This window comes from Rattus rattus, chromosome 5, assembly GCF_011064425.1.
Source record: "Rattus rattus isolate New Zealand chromosome 5, Rrattus_CSIRO_v1, whole genome shotgun sequence".
NCBI lineage: Eukaryota > Metazoa > Chordata > Mammalia > Rodentia > Muridae > Rattus > Rattus rattus.
In genome coordinates, this window is record NC_046158.1 from 105,211,539 (window position 1) to 105,229,150 (window position 17,612).

Consider the following 17,612-nt stretch of genomic DNA (forward strand, 5'->3'; position numbering starts at 1 on the left):
AATGCAATGACCAAGTTGTTCATAAGTTACAGAGTATTAGGTAGAATTTCATGTAATGAATATCTGTAAAGATCATGTGCCTGTCGAGTGCTTGACCCTGAAGAGTCTAAAGATATGGCTCCCTGACCTCAAGTCCCCAGCCTATGGGCTAAGATAACCATGAGTCAGTCCCAGGAGAGGAATCCCACGGCTGTGTTGAACAAAGCATTCTGGGAAATACCATAAGATATAGTATATGTAGGAAAAGAGGAACAAATGGCATTTGAATTGTACATTACCAGATGAGAAGGAATTTTCAGCCAAAGGGGATTAGGGGAAAGAATTGTTGTAGGTATACATTTAAAAACAACATATACACGGGGATAAAAGAATACAATACATTTCAGGAATAGTGAGCTGTGAGGATTCTTGAGCACAAAGTTTAGAAAGTAGAGAAAAGTAGGTTGGTGTCACTTTGCATGTGACCTTTTGAGGTCATATTAGGAGCACTAAGCTTGGAATTCTGGGAAACCAGCATTTTTTAAGTGCTCACACTAGGAGCATTCCCCTATGAATTCTGGGAAGCCAACATTTTTAAATGATCAGGCTATGCCTTAGAAAAAGTAACATGTTGCCAGCATAGAGTATTACTTTAATAGAGGCAATTAGGTAGACACTACAATAATTCAAGTGCATAGTGACAAGACCCCTAACGGAGTCAATGATACTAGTAACTTAGAGGAAAGGACAGTAGAATTGTATTGAGGGGGGAAATGTGGTTTAGTAGACACTATGTTTGCAGATAATTCTAGGATGCATTTGGAAAGGAAAGATTTAAGAAAGCATTGACAGGATTCTAAAGAAACTCTGAAATTAGAGAATAGCAAAGAATGATGCAGGTTTGAGAAACAACTCAAACACTCCAATGAAGAAATGACTAACAATGGGTAAATGTAGCCCTAGAGTGGTGTTTCTCCATCTGTGGTCTCTACGGTGTACATCCGCATCACTTAGAAGTTATCAGAAATGCAAACCTGGGGACTCTGCCTCCAATGGACTAGTTTACAAACCAGTACTCAAAGCCAAGTGATCTGCAAATAGTTTTCCCAGCTTATTCTGATGGGGGCTAAAAGCTGGGAACCATTTTCTAGTACATAAAAGCTACGGAAGTGTCAAAAGCAAGAGAGCTACCAAGAAGGTAGGAAGCCAGCTTTATGTGAGGAGGAGTTATTTTGATTTCTCACTGCTGGAAGTTGAACCCAGAGCCTTACACATCCTAGAAAAGCCACTGAGCTATCTCTAAGGTCAAAGCTAAACTTTAAAGAAGACCGCCCCAGATTTAGTTATTTTCTTTGCATCTGACTAGCTGTGTAGAACTTGTGTGCTATTTGATACTCTCTGACAAATGACTTAAAATCTTTGAGTTTCATTTCTTGGGTCCTACGTGAGGGTGATATACAGTTGGCAGAACCCTCACCAGAGACGCTTCTATTTTCAATAGATGGTGGTTGGCATAGAGACCCACAACTGGTCAAGATGTGGAGAATGAGAGATTGAGGGATGTTCAACCCTAAATGGGACATCTATATCATATGCCTCATCCCACAGCTCAGGGATTACTATGGAAGAGGGAGCAGAAAGAGTCTAAGAGCCAAAGACAGTGGATGACCACAAGGAAACTATCTTTTGAACACATCAGGGCAGCTACACATATGAACTCGTACCAGTTCAGAGAGTGTACAGAAAACCTGTGCAAACTCAAGGCAGACCAAATCCCAGCATGGAGTGGGGAGAGGATGGACATGAAGTCCCATAGCCAAGGAACTATTTGAAATTGATAGCTTCTGGGAGAGTAAGAGTCTGTTTTTCTTTAAGTAACCCCTGGAAAGTTGACCACACTCCAGTGGAAGGCCACACATCCAAGAAATATGATCATCACAAATTGGACTTGATAGATTAAAGAAAAAAAAACAGGATGCAGAGTTGCGTGGGTAGGAAAGAAAAAGTTATCTGAGAGAAGATTGGGGAGGAAGTAAATATGATCTAAACCCATTATATACAGTTCTCCAAGAACTAAGAACAAAAAAACTAATTTTTAAAGATTAAAAGATAAAAGCCTGCTTAGAGAGGTAAGAGGATTGGAAAAGGGGTTGTGTGACTCATCTGAGGACACTGAAATGGTGCTGAAGGTTAACACTAAGTTATAAAAACATGGATGTGATGTGGTAATAAATAAGCTACCATCCCCAGCAATGGGGATAAACAGAAATAATGAATGGCATGACGATGGTCCATGATGCTGAGCGGAAATAATGAATGATGTGAGAACTATGAGAACGGCCAATGATGCTGAGCAGAAATAATGGATGATCTGAGAACCGCCAATGATGCCCACAACAACCAGCAAAAGCTACACAGTTCAGAAACTCTCCTGAGCCAGAATTAAGTGGCTCTCCAGTCAGACTTCGGGATTTGACTGTCCGCGGTGTCGCCAATTTAAGACTCAGGTAAGTCCCTGCACTTTCTGTAACCCAGTTTGATTATCTATAAAATGGGCATAAAAATAATAACGTGCACAGCAGTTACCTCAGATAGAGAATTCAGAATAACAAGCTCTTGTTGAATTTCATTCACAGATCACTACACTCTTAAAGCTAAGTTGAGGGCCACAGGGGTTCATAACATTACAAAACTGTAGCACATAGGCAAGATTCGAATTATCCATAAAAAGTATCAGCATAACTACAGAAGCATCAGGAGATCAATAATAATTACAGCTAGCCAACATACCTATGACAGACATCCTTTTCCGGATGTTGTTGAAATCCAAAAAGGCGAGTAACTGGTAAGTAACTGGCGTTCCCAGTTCTTCTATTGTAATTGTCTCTGGGGTTCGAGACTTAAAAATGAACCCAAAATTTCTAGCAGCAGTAACTAGAGCTCCTTCATCAGGTGATTGAACTTGGTAAACCAGTTGTCCTAAAAGGGAAGGAGACAAACACATTCTGTGCTGAGGGTAATAATTCACGTTCATACTTCCAATGTTAATCCCAATGCATTCTTTAATAACCAACCCCAGCATTAACTCTAAACATTTTCCTATCGGACATACTGTCCAACTGTGAGTCTGTCTCTCCACTGTGATAAAAGTTTCTTGTCTCGGAAACCACAGTTCTTCACTTTCAGTGACTAGAGTTTCTAACTAAAACACGGCAATAGGACCCTCATATGATTCCCATATGATGCTCAGGGTAAGCCTTTAGAAGTAGTGGTTACTTAAATTCTTACTTTCATTTTATATTGATGGGACCTATGGCTGAAAGAGGTGATATGATCATTAGAAAGGTCAAACAACAAGGAGTAGGGAAGCACATAGTCTGACATTTGCTAAGTCACTAATGACCTTTCCATGAGACTGAACATGTAAGATTCCACCAAAATATAAAGGATCAAATCAAGATGCTTAATAGCTGTGTGCTGTAGTGGAGCTAAGAGGAGAAAGAATGAAAAATGAAAAAAGACTAAAAAAATGCCTTAAAAATAAAAGTAATCCCACTTACATAAAATTATATAGTGTTTGAAAAATAATCAGAAGGTGTAGACATTGATGGATCAATATTTACTGTTTATGGTGTTCAAAGATAAAGTGTTATGCAGTTGGTTTTTCTATTAGTGGGTAGACTGTGGGTTTACTATGGATTCCTTGTGAAAAGAAAACCTTACTTCCCTGCATATATTCTTGAGTATACATTTATAAGCAAGCAATCAGGTAACAGGCAAAGGCAGGAAGATTTCTGTTAGTTTAAGGCCAGCCTGAACACCACACTACCCAGGGATGTATAGCAAGACTCTGTTTCAAAAAATGAAAAAAGAAAAGGAGCAATGATAACATAGTTACTTCAGAGTCTCTCATGATTTTACCAGAAATAGGTAAGCTACAAACTTACAGATAGATAGATAGATAGATAGATAGATAGATAGATAGATAGATAGATAGATAGATGATAGATAGAGATAGATAGATAGATAGATAGATAGATAGATAGATAGATAGATAGATAGATAGATAGATAGATAGATAGATAGATGATAGATAAGATATAGGTAGACAGATGATAGATAGATAGATATAGATAGATGATAGATAGATTGACTGATAGATTGATAGACAGACAGACAGACATCATTTACAGACAAATGAAGAAAGAAATGTTAAGGAACATAAAGCAGATACACATGAGTGAATCACACAGGTATCGACACAGTTATAAGCATGGCACCTGTGAGGTTTTAAAAGCATGAAAAGCACGGTGAGAATGTTGCGTGTGCCAGGGCAGCATTAATAACTATTAAAGGATCTTTGTTTTACTCAAAGAAGCCTTAGGCTTTCGTGAGTTTATTAGGTTAAAGTCTCAATGTTAACTGCTAAAATAATAAAGGTTCATTTTTTTCAAAGTAGCAGGAATTGAAAGGACTCAACCTATGAAAAGACAAAAAAGGAAAGAAGAGTCTAAAACAAAAATAGTTTGGTTGAAAAGGGCTCCAGAGGTTATCAGCAGCTGAGCTTTAAGTATTTAAAACTAAGTGTAGTGATGACAAAGGAGAATGAGGGGTGTTCTCTGACCTTAGCTTTGTCTCCACTGATTTTTTTTAAATGTTAAAACAAATCATTTACAAGAGTCATGGCCAAAATGTAAGCAGAGAGATTAACAAAAACTAATGAAAACTAAGTGCCAAACACCTAGGAAGTAGGAACAAACAATCACTAAACTCTGAGACGAAAATGGCTACTGGAGAAAGTGAGGTCAAGGGATACTGATACAAGCTGCGGTCTAATGAAGACAGAAATCTGAATGTTATCAAACATAACCTTCCAAAGCAAGCTTTGGTGGGACTACAACCATCAACTACAAGTGTGCTGTTGTATTAGGGGCACTGGGCATATATTTTGATTAGCTGAGAAATCAAGTTGTCGAAATAATCCATTAAAAAAAAAAAACACTTAGAAGGCTGAGGCCCAAAGATAGCGTGGGCTACAGAATAGCAATATGTCACTCAATAAACAAACAGAGAAACAAAAGAACCAGACGTTTGAGTAATATAACTTAAAAAGTGTTGTATGCAATTGTTGAATGTATATGTTTAGAATACAGGACCCCCAAGTATATACTCATTGCCAGCATTTACTAAATGTTTATGAAAATTAAACATATACCAAGCTATTATCAAGCTTCAACAAATTTTAAAATTGGTACAATAAGGCAATGAAAGAGTTTTAAGTTTTTAAAACATATTTTATTGCATTTACCAAAAAAAAGTAAAGGAAAAATTTTTCCTGAAGTGTTTGGATTTCCCTCCCCCTTGTTCTGAAACTACTCCAGCACAGACCAAAACCACAGTGTCTTCAAGCAACTTCCCCAGGAGCCAACTGCCACAAGGTTGCAGCAACGTCCTCAACCACGAGCTGAATTTTAAGTATTAAAAGCTTTAGTGTTGGATTGTACTCTCGTCTTCTCTATAAGGGACATTTATGCAGAGGAGTTTGGTTTGGGATGCTCTTTAGCATGTAGGGATTCTCTTGAGCCTGGGCAGCATAGCCCACAACGAAAGCTTTGAAAGGAAAGCAAGTTCACATTTCCTCAAGATGGAACCCAACAGTAGAACTTAGTGTCTTGAGACGAGGGTTAGAAACACTTGAAATCATTCACATATCTAACTCCTTTCTCTCCAGGAATCCTTTACAGCGAGGCATCAGCCAGCCAGAGAATGACTAAATGAAAGCCAAGCTGCAGGAAATGCTGGGCTGGACGTCAGGGGGCCAAACTCTCACTCAAGCACAGCAGGGATAGAAAATGATACCTGAATATTTTTCAAAGCAGTTGAACGATTTCTTAGAGGTTTGAACATATCCTTCCTTCTATGATGAGCTGGCGATTTCCACTCTTAAGTGTTTGGTCATCCTCCTCCCAATGTTTTTAAACAAATAATTTTCAAAAGACATAAAAAGCGTTTGTGACAACCAAAAGCTAGAACAACCTAATGTTATTAACAGAGAACTGGGAATGGGTGTGGTGTGTTCATACAGAGGAATGGTATTTAATAAAAAAGAAAAAGAAACTAGCAACAGAGACACCGGCATGATGCCAGAACAAGGCACGGAGTGTATACTGGACAATTCTGCTTCAGTGGAGGACAAGAAGAGAAACACACCTTGAGTGATGGAAGCCTATTAGCAGTTGGGTGGGCTAGAGTTTAAAGAAACTGAATAAATGTGGTGGGAGTAACCTCTGCACCGATGGAGGACATTTATGCCTTGATCCAAGCAGTGTTTCTAGAGATATTTGCAACTGTCAAATTTTACCAAGCTACAATGTGTATGTGTGTGTGTGTATGTGTGTGTGTGTGTGTGCGCGTGTGCGTGTGTGTGATATGCATGCACATACTTTGATGCACTGAATTACAGCACAATGTAAATTCTGAATATGCTACAATTAAAGAATGAATCTACAAATCTGAGAACTATCTGAAAGATAAACTGAGTGTTTGATCAATAAAGAAACAAAGATAGAGGAAAAACTATATCGTTTAAAACATCTGCAGAAGAACATGAGGGCAGAGGCAAGAAAAAGCACCAAAGAGTCTTAAAACTCAGTCAACTAATGAGAACAGAATCTTGGGAGGCCTCATTAGTAACTTAATTGAAAAATTCCCCCTTGGCACTCCTGTACCACTAGGCTCCTTCTCCAGGCAGCTTGCTCTGAAGCAATACTTCTTCCCCGAATGCATCCTTAAAAATACTTTTCTTCATGGTGTTCATGCCACCTCAGGAAAGGGTCAAGATCTGAATCTGGGACCAGAGACGACAAGTGAATGAGTGTAATGGTGTTAGACTTCCACAGAATAGGAGGGGAAACGAGTATACAATTCTGTCTCTAATAAGAGCCCTGGCTGGTTGACTCCTAGTATCAGTCCTGGAAAAGCGAGATGGTAATCTTGGTGACACGACTCTCAGAACAGAGGACCCCGCAACCAGAAGACCAGTTACAAGATCTGCCTTACCCATACAATCTTAAGTAACAGACTATGGTAACAGACGGCATTCGCCAAGTCTCTCACACAAAGAGAACAGACGACCAGTCAACCATAGATCACCAAACATTTGAGAACAACATAAAAGTTAGTGCAGAAGGAGAGGGGAGATGGGGAAGGGAGAGAGGGAGGAAGGGCTGGAGGGAGGGAAAGACAGAGAGAGAAAGAGAGAGAGAGAGAGAGAGATACAGAGAGACAGAGAGACAGAGAGACAGAGAGACAGACATAGAGACAGAGAGGAGAGAGAAAAAGAGAACACACTCAATAAAATACAGCTTACTGGATGAAACAAAAGCAAATTTCAAATTAAGTATAATTAATATCCTCAAAGAGATCTAAAGAATATCATAACATTAATGGAAAACAGAGAGTGCTATTAAAATGAAATAGGGTTTGGGAAATGAAATAAACTCAAAAGGCAGAAATGAAAGAAACTTCCTTAAGGCAATTCCCAGAAGGGAATATAACGATTCCTTGTGGTGTTAATATTATAAAGATCAATTAAAGCCATAAATATAATTATGTAAACCTTGAAAGCAATTAAAATCTAAAGAATGGGTTAATCCAGCACTTATTACTTCCTTGGGTAGTAATTTTAACTTAATATTTGGTAGCACAAAGAAACAAAATTTACAGGTAAAACTGTTAGACTCTGAAGAAGTTGATTCTCTGGCATCAGCAGTGACCTCTCGGGATCAAAGGTAAAGTGAGTCAGCTGGGTTTGCTGTATTTTATTAACCCTGAGCTCCAAATAACCATGTAGCATGTAAACGGCCTTGATCCGCATGACGACCACTGTGTTTTATGTAGATTTATCCCTACTCTATGGTCAGCTCCATCCATGAGCATGTGCTGTGTGAACTGTATCTCCCTATGTGTTCTGGGTACTAGAATTTCACAGCCCAGTGTGGGGCCCAATCATAAGAAGCATTTCATCCCAGCTGAAGGACGCATTTGGACCCTTAGCTTTCCATTGGTACTGTCTCTTTTTCTTTAATGTATTTATGGGATCTGGAGTGCTGGCTTGGCAACTAAGAATGCTGGCTGCTATTTCAGAGGACCCAGGTTCAATTCCTAACCCCCACAGAGCAGCTCACAAATGTCTGTAACTCCAGTTCCAGGTGATCAGAGACCCTCACCTGAGGGCACTACACACAAATGGTATACAAACATACATGCAGCTAAGATATTCATACACATAAATAAAATGAATAAAAAATTAAAAATTTCCTTGTTTCTGTTAAGCGTTCAGAAAAAAAACAAATAAAAAGCTGGAAACAAGAAAGTTTTGCTCGGAATATTCTACAGTTAATTCAAAAATCCTTCAATTTGCATAGCCATGCTTATCTTTGTCACATTTGTTAAAGGTTCGCTATGCAGCACTTACCTGCGCTGTCCTCCTCTGACATTACAGTATGGCAGAGAGCAAGTAAGCGAAGGAATTCATGGACTTTGGGGTCTCCAAGCTCAATGGATTCCATCAGACTGTGGTCAAAGAAATTGAGTGTTCTTTCTGATTTTGATTTGCCCGAGAAGTCCACAGTCTCCTTTTTCTATAAGAGAACAACACCACCAAAACAAACTTTTTCCAAAATTAATCAGGTGTCTTTTCCATTTTTTAACCTTTGCACATTTCATGGGTTGCAACTATCTGTCTTAATTTTAAAGAATCTGCAACCACTAATTCGTCCTGGATTGTTTCAAAACTAAAAATTTTCCTAGTAGACATTCACTTGTTCTTGTATAGCAGAGTAAAGCCTTTCATCCTTGAATAAAGTTTATTTGGACACAGGATGCTAAAAGTGGAGGTGTGGCTGAGGCATTTTATCCTACAGGGAAGATCCTTAAACTGAGTGAGTAAACAACTCAGAATAGCTCAGGAAGTCCCTAAAGCCAACTAGATTCAACAGACACCTTCCACCACAGGTATATAAGCAGTTGAGACATTTGTAAGCCCTGAAGGACACACTTAGACCAGAAATACCTCCTGGAAGAGGTAGAGGATCAACCAGGCTACCTGGGAAGGCTCCGACTGACTGAGTGAACTACCTACAAAGGACACTTTCCAATCTGATGAGCTGCATATAGGATATGCACATTTCCAGATATCATGGGTGGTTACATTAACGTGGGCTTTGGTGCTACTCTGCTCCTATAAATAAGCGCTTATCCATTTTCCTTTAAGGAACCTCAATAAAACCCACTGGCTCATCAAGATGGAATTTGATCGTTACTTTGGTCTGTCATTGGTTCCATCTGGACTAAGTAGGTGTCTGCTCTCATATCCTTAGGAATCGTGTCACACAACACATTCACTGTGTACTTCTTCCCATTTGAGAACTCCAACCTGATCTCCACCTTTTGGCCTTCTGTTGATTTCATGTGGTCATGCCCTATCTTTTGGACATTTAAACCTCAAGTTTAGAAACTTTATGACAGTCTTCTAAGTAATGAAATGTTCTTTTCCCTTCACAACACACTGTATCTCTCAGCTTCTCAGTATATAAGGACACTACAACCATTCAATTGCTTTGGTCCTCCACTTTTCCACTCTATTCCCATATCCAAGGCTGATAACATGGACCTTCTACTTTGTAACTAAAATTAAGTATCCCATCCAATGAAATCACATGAGCAGAATTTACTGTTATCCAATCAACAGTCTAGCTTCACGCTGTGGCTGGACTGCCTTTTCTTTTGCTCCAAGTTCTGAATCCATGTGTATCACACAGAGACACTCAAGTACACGCCTGTGCCATGTCCACAATCCCTTTGCAGTCCATCCTCACTCTGGGGTGGGAGGAGATGCTTATTTTCATGTATTCTTGTTTTGACCAAAAGTTTCAATGTGTCCTTCTGCGGGATGAAGAAATGATGCTTTGGGCAACATACCCCTTTCTGTCTTAACATGCTTTTATTTATTCACTGATCTAGTATTTACAGGAGCTACAGGGCTTAAGCTATGCTCTGCCAAGAGGCAGCTGCCACACCATCATTATATAGCTCGAATCGCCTACAAAGCCATCTAGCAGAGGAACAAAAAAAATAAATAATAATAATAATAATAATAATAATAATAATAATAATAATAATAATAATAATGTTTGAGGCTGGAGCTTGAAGCACTGTTGAGTTTACTCACTACCCCGTGGTAGCCAGGAACCCAACACTGGCAGCAAAGAGCTCCAGAGCTCTTTGGAGTCTTGTAGCAACAACATTTAAGAAGCTTGAGTGGACTAGGATGGTCTGCATGTCAGTGGGACACTCCAAACATTTCTCTCCACCACTATGTCTGTGGGACTCTGGCAGCCTGTCCTCCTATTCTCAATGAGACACCCTGTTGCCATTCCAGGATAGCAGCCAGATCCCTGAGTTTAGTACTATCCCAAGAGGAACAAAGAACAGGCAGGGCTTCTGCACATGAGGGACAGGCAGGTGACTTCCAGCTAGAGCCCCAGAGCCCAATCCTTCTGAATTTCCCAGCTGGCACCCTGATGTGGTGCAGAGACCAAGCCTCACCAGGATGACAGATGCTAGGAGAGAAGGCAGAATCAGGAAGTGAGCCTTGTTAGTACAATGGCAAGATAGGCTGGTGCTCACCGAGTAGACATCTTCAATAGGTAAAATCCTGCTGCTCAGGCAGCAAGGCCGTATTCTGCATTATGGGGCTGACTTGCGCTTGGCAGGCCCCAGAGCCTAACGCAGGACATTAAGCTCATTCCCACTCCCAGGGCTGGACTCTGGCTGAAGTGTTCAGTAAATGGGAAAAGAGAAGTAGGACAGGGAGGGGCCCTGGTTACAGACTTGCAATAAAAGCGGGCTGCAGTCAGAGCCAGCAGCCCTCACTGCTGCTCAGCCTTGTAGAGCTGAGAGTGTTTCTGTCAGTCAGGCTTCTTCTGCTGTGTGTTAAGCAGACCAGTGATGGGGGAAACCCACTGAGGCTGCCTCCCAGGGGTGCTTCACCGACACATTGGGTTCCCTGGGAGAACTATGAGTTTGAGCTTGTGGGCATAAACCAGCCACCTCCTCCATATCATCTCTGTGGGTGCCCTCAAGAATAGCTAGATCCTGCCTGCCTCCAGCACCAGGGGACCTTGTCACACAGAATCAGCACCAGCTGTTACTCTAATCAACTGCAGGGCCTCCAGGACTGTTTGTCACTCACCTTCCATACATAGAGCCTAGCATCATAGTTAATCCTGTGGTTGGGCAGCACTTGTAGTAGCAAGGATCATACTCTTCATGATGACCCATCAGGCTTTACCTGTCTACCTCCCATCTCTCCCCTAACCCAGGGCTCATGACCAATAGGGTAGACTTCTGATCCAACCAGCTCAAAGAATCAGCTTGTAATATGCATGTAAGTGACAATGTGGTCTGCGCTGCTTCTTGGGTAGGTGACATACTTCTGACCTGACATGGCACTTATATGCCTTGGCTTGCTTGGGGGAGTGGGGTACATTGCCAATTGCATATCCTTGACCCTCAGGGCCAAAGCCTTTAGTGACATCTTTCATGTGAATCAGGGTACGTGCATCCACATTGCTGCAGTTCAGGAGCACATGGAACAAAGCGTAAGTGTCACAAGAGTTGGGAATCAATGGATAGCAAAGATCATAGCATTGAAAATGTCATCTTCAGTCCTATTTCCCACCAGTGTAGAGACCGTGACTTGAGATTTGCATTCTTCCAGCCATTTGAACAGGAAGATGAATCCATGCATAGTCCCTGACGTTCTCTCTCAAGGTCACAGAACTCCACTTGTACCCTTTGACACCAACATTGATGGCAAAACCTGACCCGACTAAATTCATTTTGACAGCAATATCTAATCTGAAATAGCATGTGCCTTGTTATGGCCCCTTTTGAATTACTAATAGTTGTGATTTAACATTTACGATTGCAAATATAATAATGTGTTCTATTGGTAGGCACTTCCTTAAAGCTTACTACAAAAGAAAGCGGTAGATACAAACTATTATTTTTCCCTCATCCAGAACTTGTGGATTTCTAGCCATTCTTCCCTACGTTTGTTACTGCCATCTGTATCACAGTTTTGGCATTTGATTCTGTCACTCTGAATCAGCACTGGCTGTTACTCTAATTAGCTACAGGGCCTCCAGAGCTGTTTGCTGTCCACCTTCCATATGTAGAGCCTAGCATCATATTTAATCCTGTGGTTGGAGCAGGTGCTACTCTTTAAAAGAGAGAAGCAGTGCTGAGAGAGATTATCCATTCCAAGATCCAGCTTGTCAACACCTGAGGTAACCTTGGAGCCAAATGTAGGCTCACTGTCCCTCCAGTCAGCTCTAATGAATAACACTAAGTACTACTAAAATAAATAAACTGAATAAAAGTAGAAGTTTCTGACAGTGGGCCAGGAAACAGGCTAGCAGCCTCATGTTTGTGGCATGCAGAGCCTAATAAGCATGCAGAACAGACACTGTTTTCCCCATTTTGTGGATGAGATCTGAGCTGTCCAGGCCAGCTGTTCAGGAAGTGGCAAAGTCAGAACTAAGCAACATCTGACACTTTAAACATTTGCCACCACAGCTCTCTTGGTTACTTCCCCAGCCACCCACACTTTAATAATCACCACCACTCGTTACGTGTTTGCATCATGCCGCCTTCTTTCTTCTTGTAAGCACTTGTTACACATGGGATGCTGAATGACCTTGAAAAGTGCATGAATGAAAGTGTGATGTCCAAGGCTGTCATTAGGTAGTGAAATGGACCTTTAAGAAGAGATAATTCCAGATAGCAATGGCTTTAATCATTGGCTGTGTGTCCTTACAAGAGATTAGGTACATCTCTTTTTCTTAAAATCTGATTCAATCTAACTGTTCGCTATAGATAGTAGATCGATAGATAGATAGATAGATAGATAGATAGATAGATAGATAGATATCTCCCTACCATGATATGCCACCATCCCCCACCCTCACTAGAGGCCAAGCCAATGGAGCCAACATATCTCAGACATTATGCCTCCAAAGGTAATCTAAATAAACCTTTTCTCTTTAGCTACCTCTGGTATTTCACTTAGCAATATGAAGTTTTAAAAAGCGCTTTTAATGTTTTTAATTGAAGCAGCACATGCAAGTGTCTATGATCTCAAACTATTAAAGGGGGGTGGTTTAAGTCTCCTCTGAAGCTCATGTTGGAATTTAACTTCCTGTGCAATTGCATGAAAAGGTAGGAGCTTTGAGAGACGATTAGACAATGGTGCACATGTGCACACACACAGAAGGATATAAGTGGCTACTGTGAATACGCATGGAGCAAACACTATTACTACGGGAAATGGACTAATCCCAGAAACATAGCCACCAAACGTAAGTCATGAAGAAACAGAAAACCTAAACAGGCCAATAGCTGGTGTAGAGACTGAAACAAGAATCCAAAACTTCCCAAAGAAGCTGGTAGGGTGTAGCCTGGCTGGAGTTCCAGCATTCTGGAGCCCAGTAGTTTCACACAAGCAGAGGCAGTCGTGAAAACCCAACAAGAGAAAAATTGAAGACAAAATGGCTTTGCATATAAGAATATATCAAACATTTGAAGGGGAATTAATGCCAACTGCATTTGAACCTTTCCAAATATTAAAAGGGAATCACCCCAAACTCATTTCATGAGGTCCAATTGCCCTAACACCAACACTAAAACCACAAAAAAGGGTCTCTCTAATGAACACCAAACGTAAAAATCCTCACGGACCCTTCAGCAAATGGACCCCAACACCACATTCAGAGGCTCCTATTCCACAATTAAATGGAGTTTATCCCTGGGTTGCAAAGATGGGATGGAATCGATGTGAAATATCATACAAGCAGAACGAAGACTAAAAACTTCACGACTGTATTGATTGATTGGGAGAAGGCATTTGACATAGTGTGATCTCCTTCTATAACAGACTCTCAGCCAAGACAGATGGAAAGAAAACATCTCAAGATAATAAAAGCCATCTTGGAAAGCCCACAGTTAACACCACATTTTAAAAAATACAATATTATTTTTCCTCCAAAATCAAGAGAGGGGTAAGGGTGCCCATTCTTATCACTTCTATTTGACACAATCCTAGACGTCCTGACAAGAGCAATTAAATAAGAGGGAAGTGGCAAACTATACAAATTAGGGGGAAAGCAAACGTTTCTATCTAAAGATGTGCAGGGTAAACTGCCACAAACATTGGAGGACAATTTGCAATATTATCAACTTGTAGATGATCACACGTTTTTATGTAGGAATTCCATTTCTTACATATCTGCGTACGTTGTTTGCATGTGTATCTGTACACTGGCAGGCAGGCCTGGTACCTGAAGGCATCAGAGCCCCTGGAACAGTGCTGAGAATTGAAACCGGGTCCTCTGCAAGAGCAGCCAGTGCTCCTAACCGCTGAGCCATCTCTCCAGTCCCTAGTAATTCCATTTCTTGAAATGAATTCCACAGGACACTCCTACACTATGAAATAACATGCTTACCAAGTTTTTCTCTAATTTTTCATTGCTATCAAACTATTAGACACATTCAAAGTTCCTATTAGTATTTCATGACCTTTTTGTAGAACAAAAGTATAGTAGAATATCATTCAACAATTAAAAATAATAAGCACTTAAAAATGATCTAGAAAAGTTTCTGGGGCTGAGGAGGCTAAATAAGAATGTGTATTGTCCCACGACATGATTATGAACAGTAAAACCCATGTACTTGTACGTGCAGAAATGACTCTAAAGATTTGGAAACTGTCTGTCCAAGAGACTTTGATTAGAAGAAATTTTAACCATGTAAATAGGTCTCGTGGTTTTTTTAAAAACATGTCTCATGATGGATAGTATAAATCAAACCTTTAAGAGCACATACAGTTTAAACTAAAGGAAAAAATAGGAATGTATCTCGTTTATACCTTGGTTATTTCTTTCTTCTGGTCCAGGTCATCTAGCACTTCACCTGCTAAAGTAAACATTGAAAATAAATAGTAAGTAAAACTGAAACTAGTTTTAGACATGATTTTAGAGGATAAACTTGCTGTTTTGTTTTGCTTGGGTTTCAGTTTTTGTTTTATTATATTCTGGAGAGATTAATAGAATTACATCATTTCCCCTTCCCTTTCCCCACTTAAAACCCTCCCATGCGTTCTGTCTTTCTCTGCTTCAAATAATGGCCTCCTTTCCATTGTTATTGTATGCACATATATGTGAGTATACATCTATGTCTAAATGTGATATATATATATATATATATATATATATATATATAAAACTCTTAGTGTGCTCTTTCCTGAAGCACTATTACAAGACAGGATAAAATTATGTATAGCCCTATATATGACAATTAATATAGAGGGATGCTTATGCTTAAGATAAAGCTAAATAAGTAGACATTAAAAAGAAAAATGCAAAACATGTGGCCCCAGCTTAGACTATCAATCAACGCCCATCAGAGAACCTTTGCTCTGCAGTGGAGGTGATTAACACAGACCCACAACTGATTGAGGAGCGGAGAATAAGAGGCTGTGGGCCTAAACGGAGCATCTGCATCACACCTCACCCCTCCGCAGCTCAGGAGCCATGTCAGACGAGGGGGCAGAAAGACTATAAGAGTCATAAGAAGTGGGCGACTACAAAGAGAATGTTCTATGGATACAGAAAGGCACACACAACAGTTGAGACACCATGTGTAAGATCTGTACAGTCTCAGGCCATCTAAAATGCCAATGTGTGGGGGCAGGGGGCAGAGATGGACACAAAGTCACACTACCAGCTAAGAAGCTATGGAGGAAGAGAGAGTCCATTTTCTTTATGGGTGCACCCTCCAGTAGGTGGAGTATCCTCTAGTAAAGGCCACACATCCAAAAAGCAAGTGGGCAGCATAAGCAAAGAAAGGGGAGGGCACCAAGTGTGTGGGTAGGGAAGCTCACATGAATCTAGGAGGAGTCAGGGGAGAGGGTGAACAGTATCAAAATGCACTACACAAAAGTCCCAAAGAACTAATAACCAATGAGCAAACAAAATTAAGAAGCAGAACACTGGATGATAGTGTTCCCCATAAGAGTCATAAACTAACAAAAACCTAACCTAACCTAACAGTGCCTGAAACCTCCTTTTGATCTGGGGGTCAGGGTGAGTCCAAGAGACTTGTGAGACAGTAGATTGTCATGTCCTTGGTTACCTCCTAGAACATGAAGGCAAAACCCTACTGCTGAAGGTATTTCAGACACAGGACCTGGAGCAATCAGTCTGGAACTGATCAGGAAAGCTCCTCCCTGAGAACTAGCTATGCTGATGCATGAAGATGCTATGCATGCTGCCGGAGGGGGAACATGCTTGTTCTATGTTGTTGTACGTTAGAAGTACATAATTATACTTTAATTTGCAGGGGGTCACAGTTACCTTGAGTCTTTGAAGAGATGTTGGCCTTTTGGAGCACACTAGGAGAATTGAAGACTATAGGAAATTTCGAGATTGGATGACACACATTTGGGGTCATGAGATGACCACGAACTTAAGGAGTAAGGGCTGAAGGTCACAGTTTAAGTGTGGCTTGTCACTCACAAGCTCCCATGTTTGAACAGCTGGTTCCCAGCTAGTGGCACAGCCTGGGAAGGGTTTGGAACTTGGGGTATTTTCTATGCTTTCCTTAGTATTTGAAGGGTTGGGATTATTGACTAGGATTCTGCTTTACAGGAATGAGGTATCTGCATCCATCTGTACCAGACACTCACACCACCACGATTACTTACCAGCTCGTACCAATAAGACTTTAATTCAAGTTTCATGGATGAGAAAGCTGAAGGACGGAGTCAAATGTGGATGACTGTATTCTAAGAAGTCCACACAATGGGAATATATACCCGTGTCTTTTCTTTCACATGTGACTCTGTTACAATACTCGATGTTTATTTGTGGTATTTCTGGAGGGCAGGTCTAAGTTATAAAGGTTTTCCACCTTGAGGTTGCAATTTCCTTGAGATTGTAGTGAACCTAGGCAACCTCCTACAATATAAATCTCGGAGTCACACGGTCATGGTCCTATCGTGACTACATATGCATTCATTCTAATTAAATGATGAAAAGAAGAGAAAGAACTGTGTCTTTGTATTGAAAAGTCCCCCTAAAAAGAGTCTATTACAGGGCTAGAGGTAAAACAGAAGAAGCATTAAAAGTCTAAGAATGTAATAGTTCTGAGTATGGAAACAAGATGCAGATAGATGTGCTGGATAATTTTATGTCAACGTGACACACGCTGCAGACATCAGAGAGGAGGGAACATCAACTGAGAACGTGCATCCATAGGTCTGGGCTCTAGGCAAGGCTGTGGGGCATTTTTAAAATCAGTAATCAACGTGGGAAGGCCCATCCAATTGTGGGCGGCGCCGTCCCTGGGCTGGAGGTCCTGGGTTCTATAAAAAGCATCCTGAGAAACCATGAAGAGCAAGCCAGGAAGCAGCATCCTTCATGACCTCTGCATCAGCTCCTGCCTCCAGGTTCTGACTCCCTTTAACAATAAGCAGTGATCTTGAAATGTAAGACAAACAAACGGTTTCCTCC

General features: G+C 40.6%; 1 protein-coding gene across 1 annotated transcript in view; it reads right to left on the bottom strand.

Annotated features, from left to right (window-relative positions):
* Nucleotides 1–17,612, bottom strand: part of Atp8b4 (ATPase phospholipid transporting 8B4 (putative)) — a 192,105-nt gene that overhangs the window by 54,523 nt on the left and 119,970 nt on the right. Inside the window, exons 13-15 of the mRNA XM_032902598.1 lie at nt 14,969–15,015; nt 8,456–8,621; nt 2,770–2,958 (exon numbers count right to left, since the gene is read on the bottom strand). Of these exons, the coding sequence (XP_032758489.1) occupies nt 2,770–2,958; nt 8,456–8,621; nt 14,969–15,015 (402 nt within the window). The remainder of the gene's footprint in view (nt 1–2,769; nt 2,959–8,455; nt 8,622–14,968; nt 15,016–17,612) is intronic.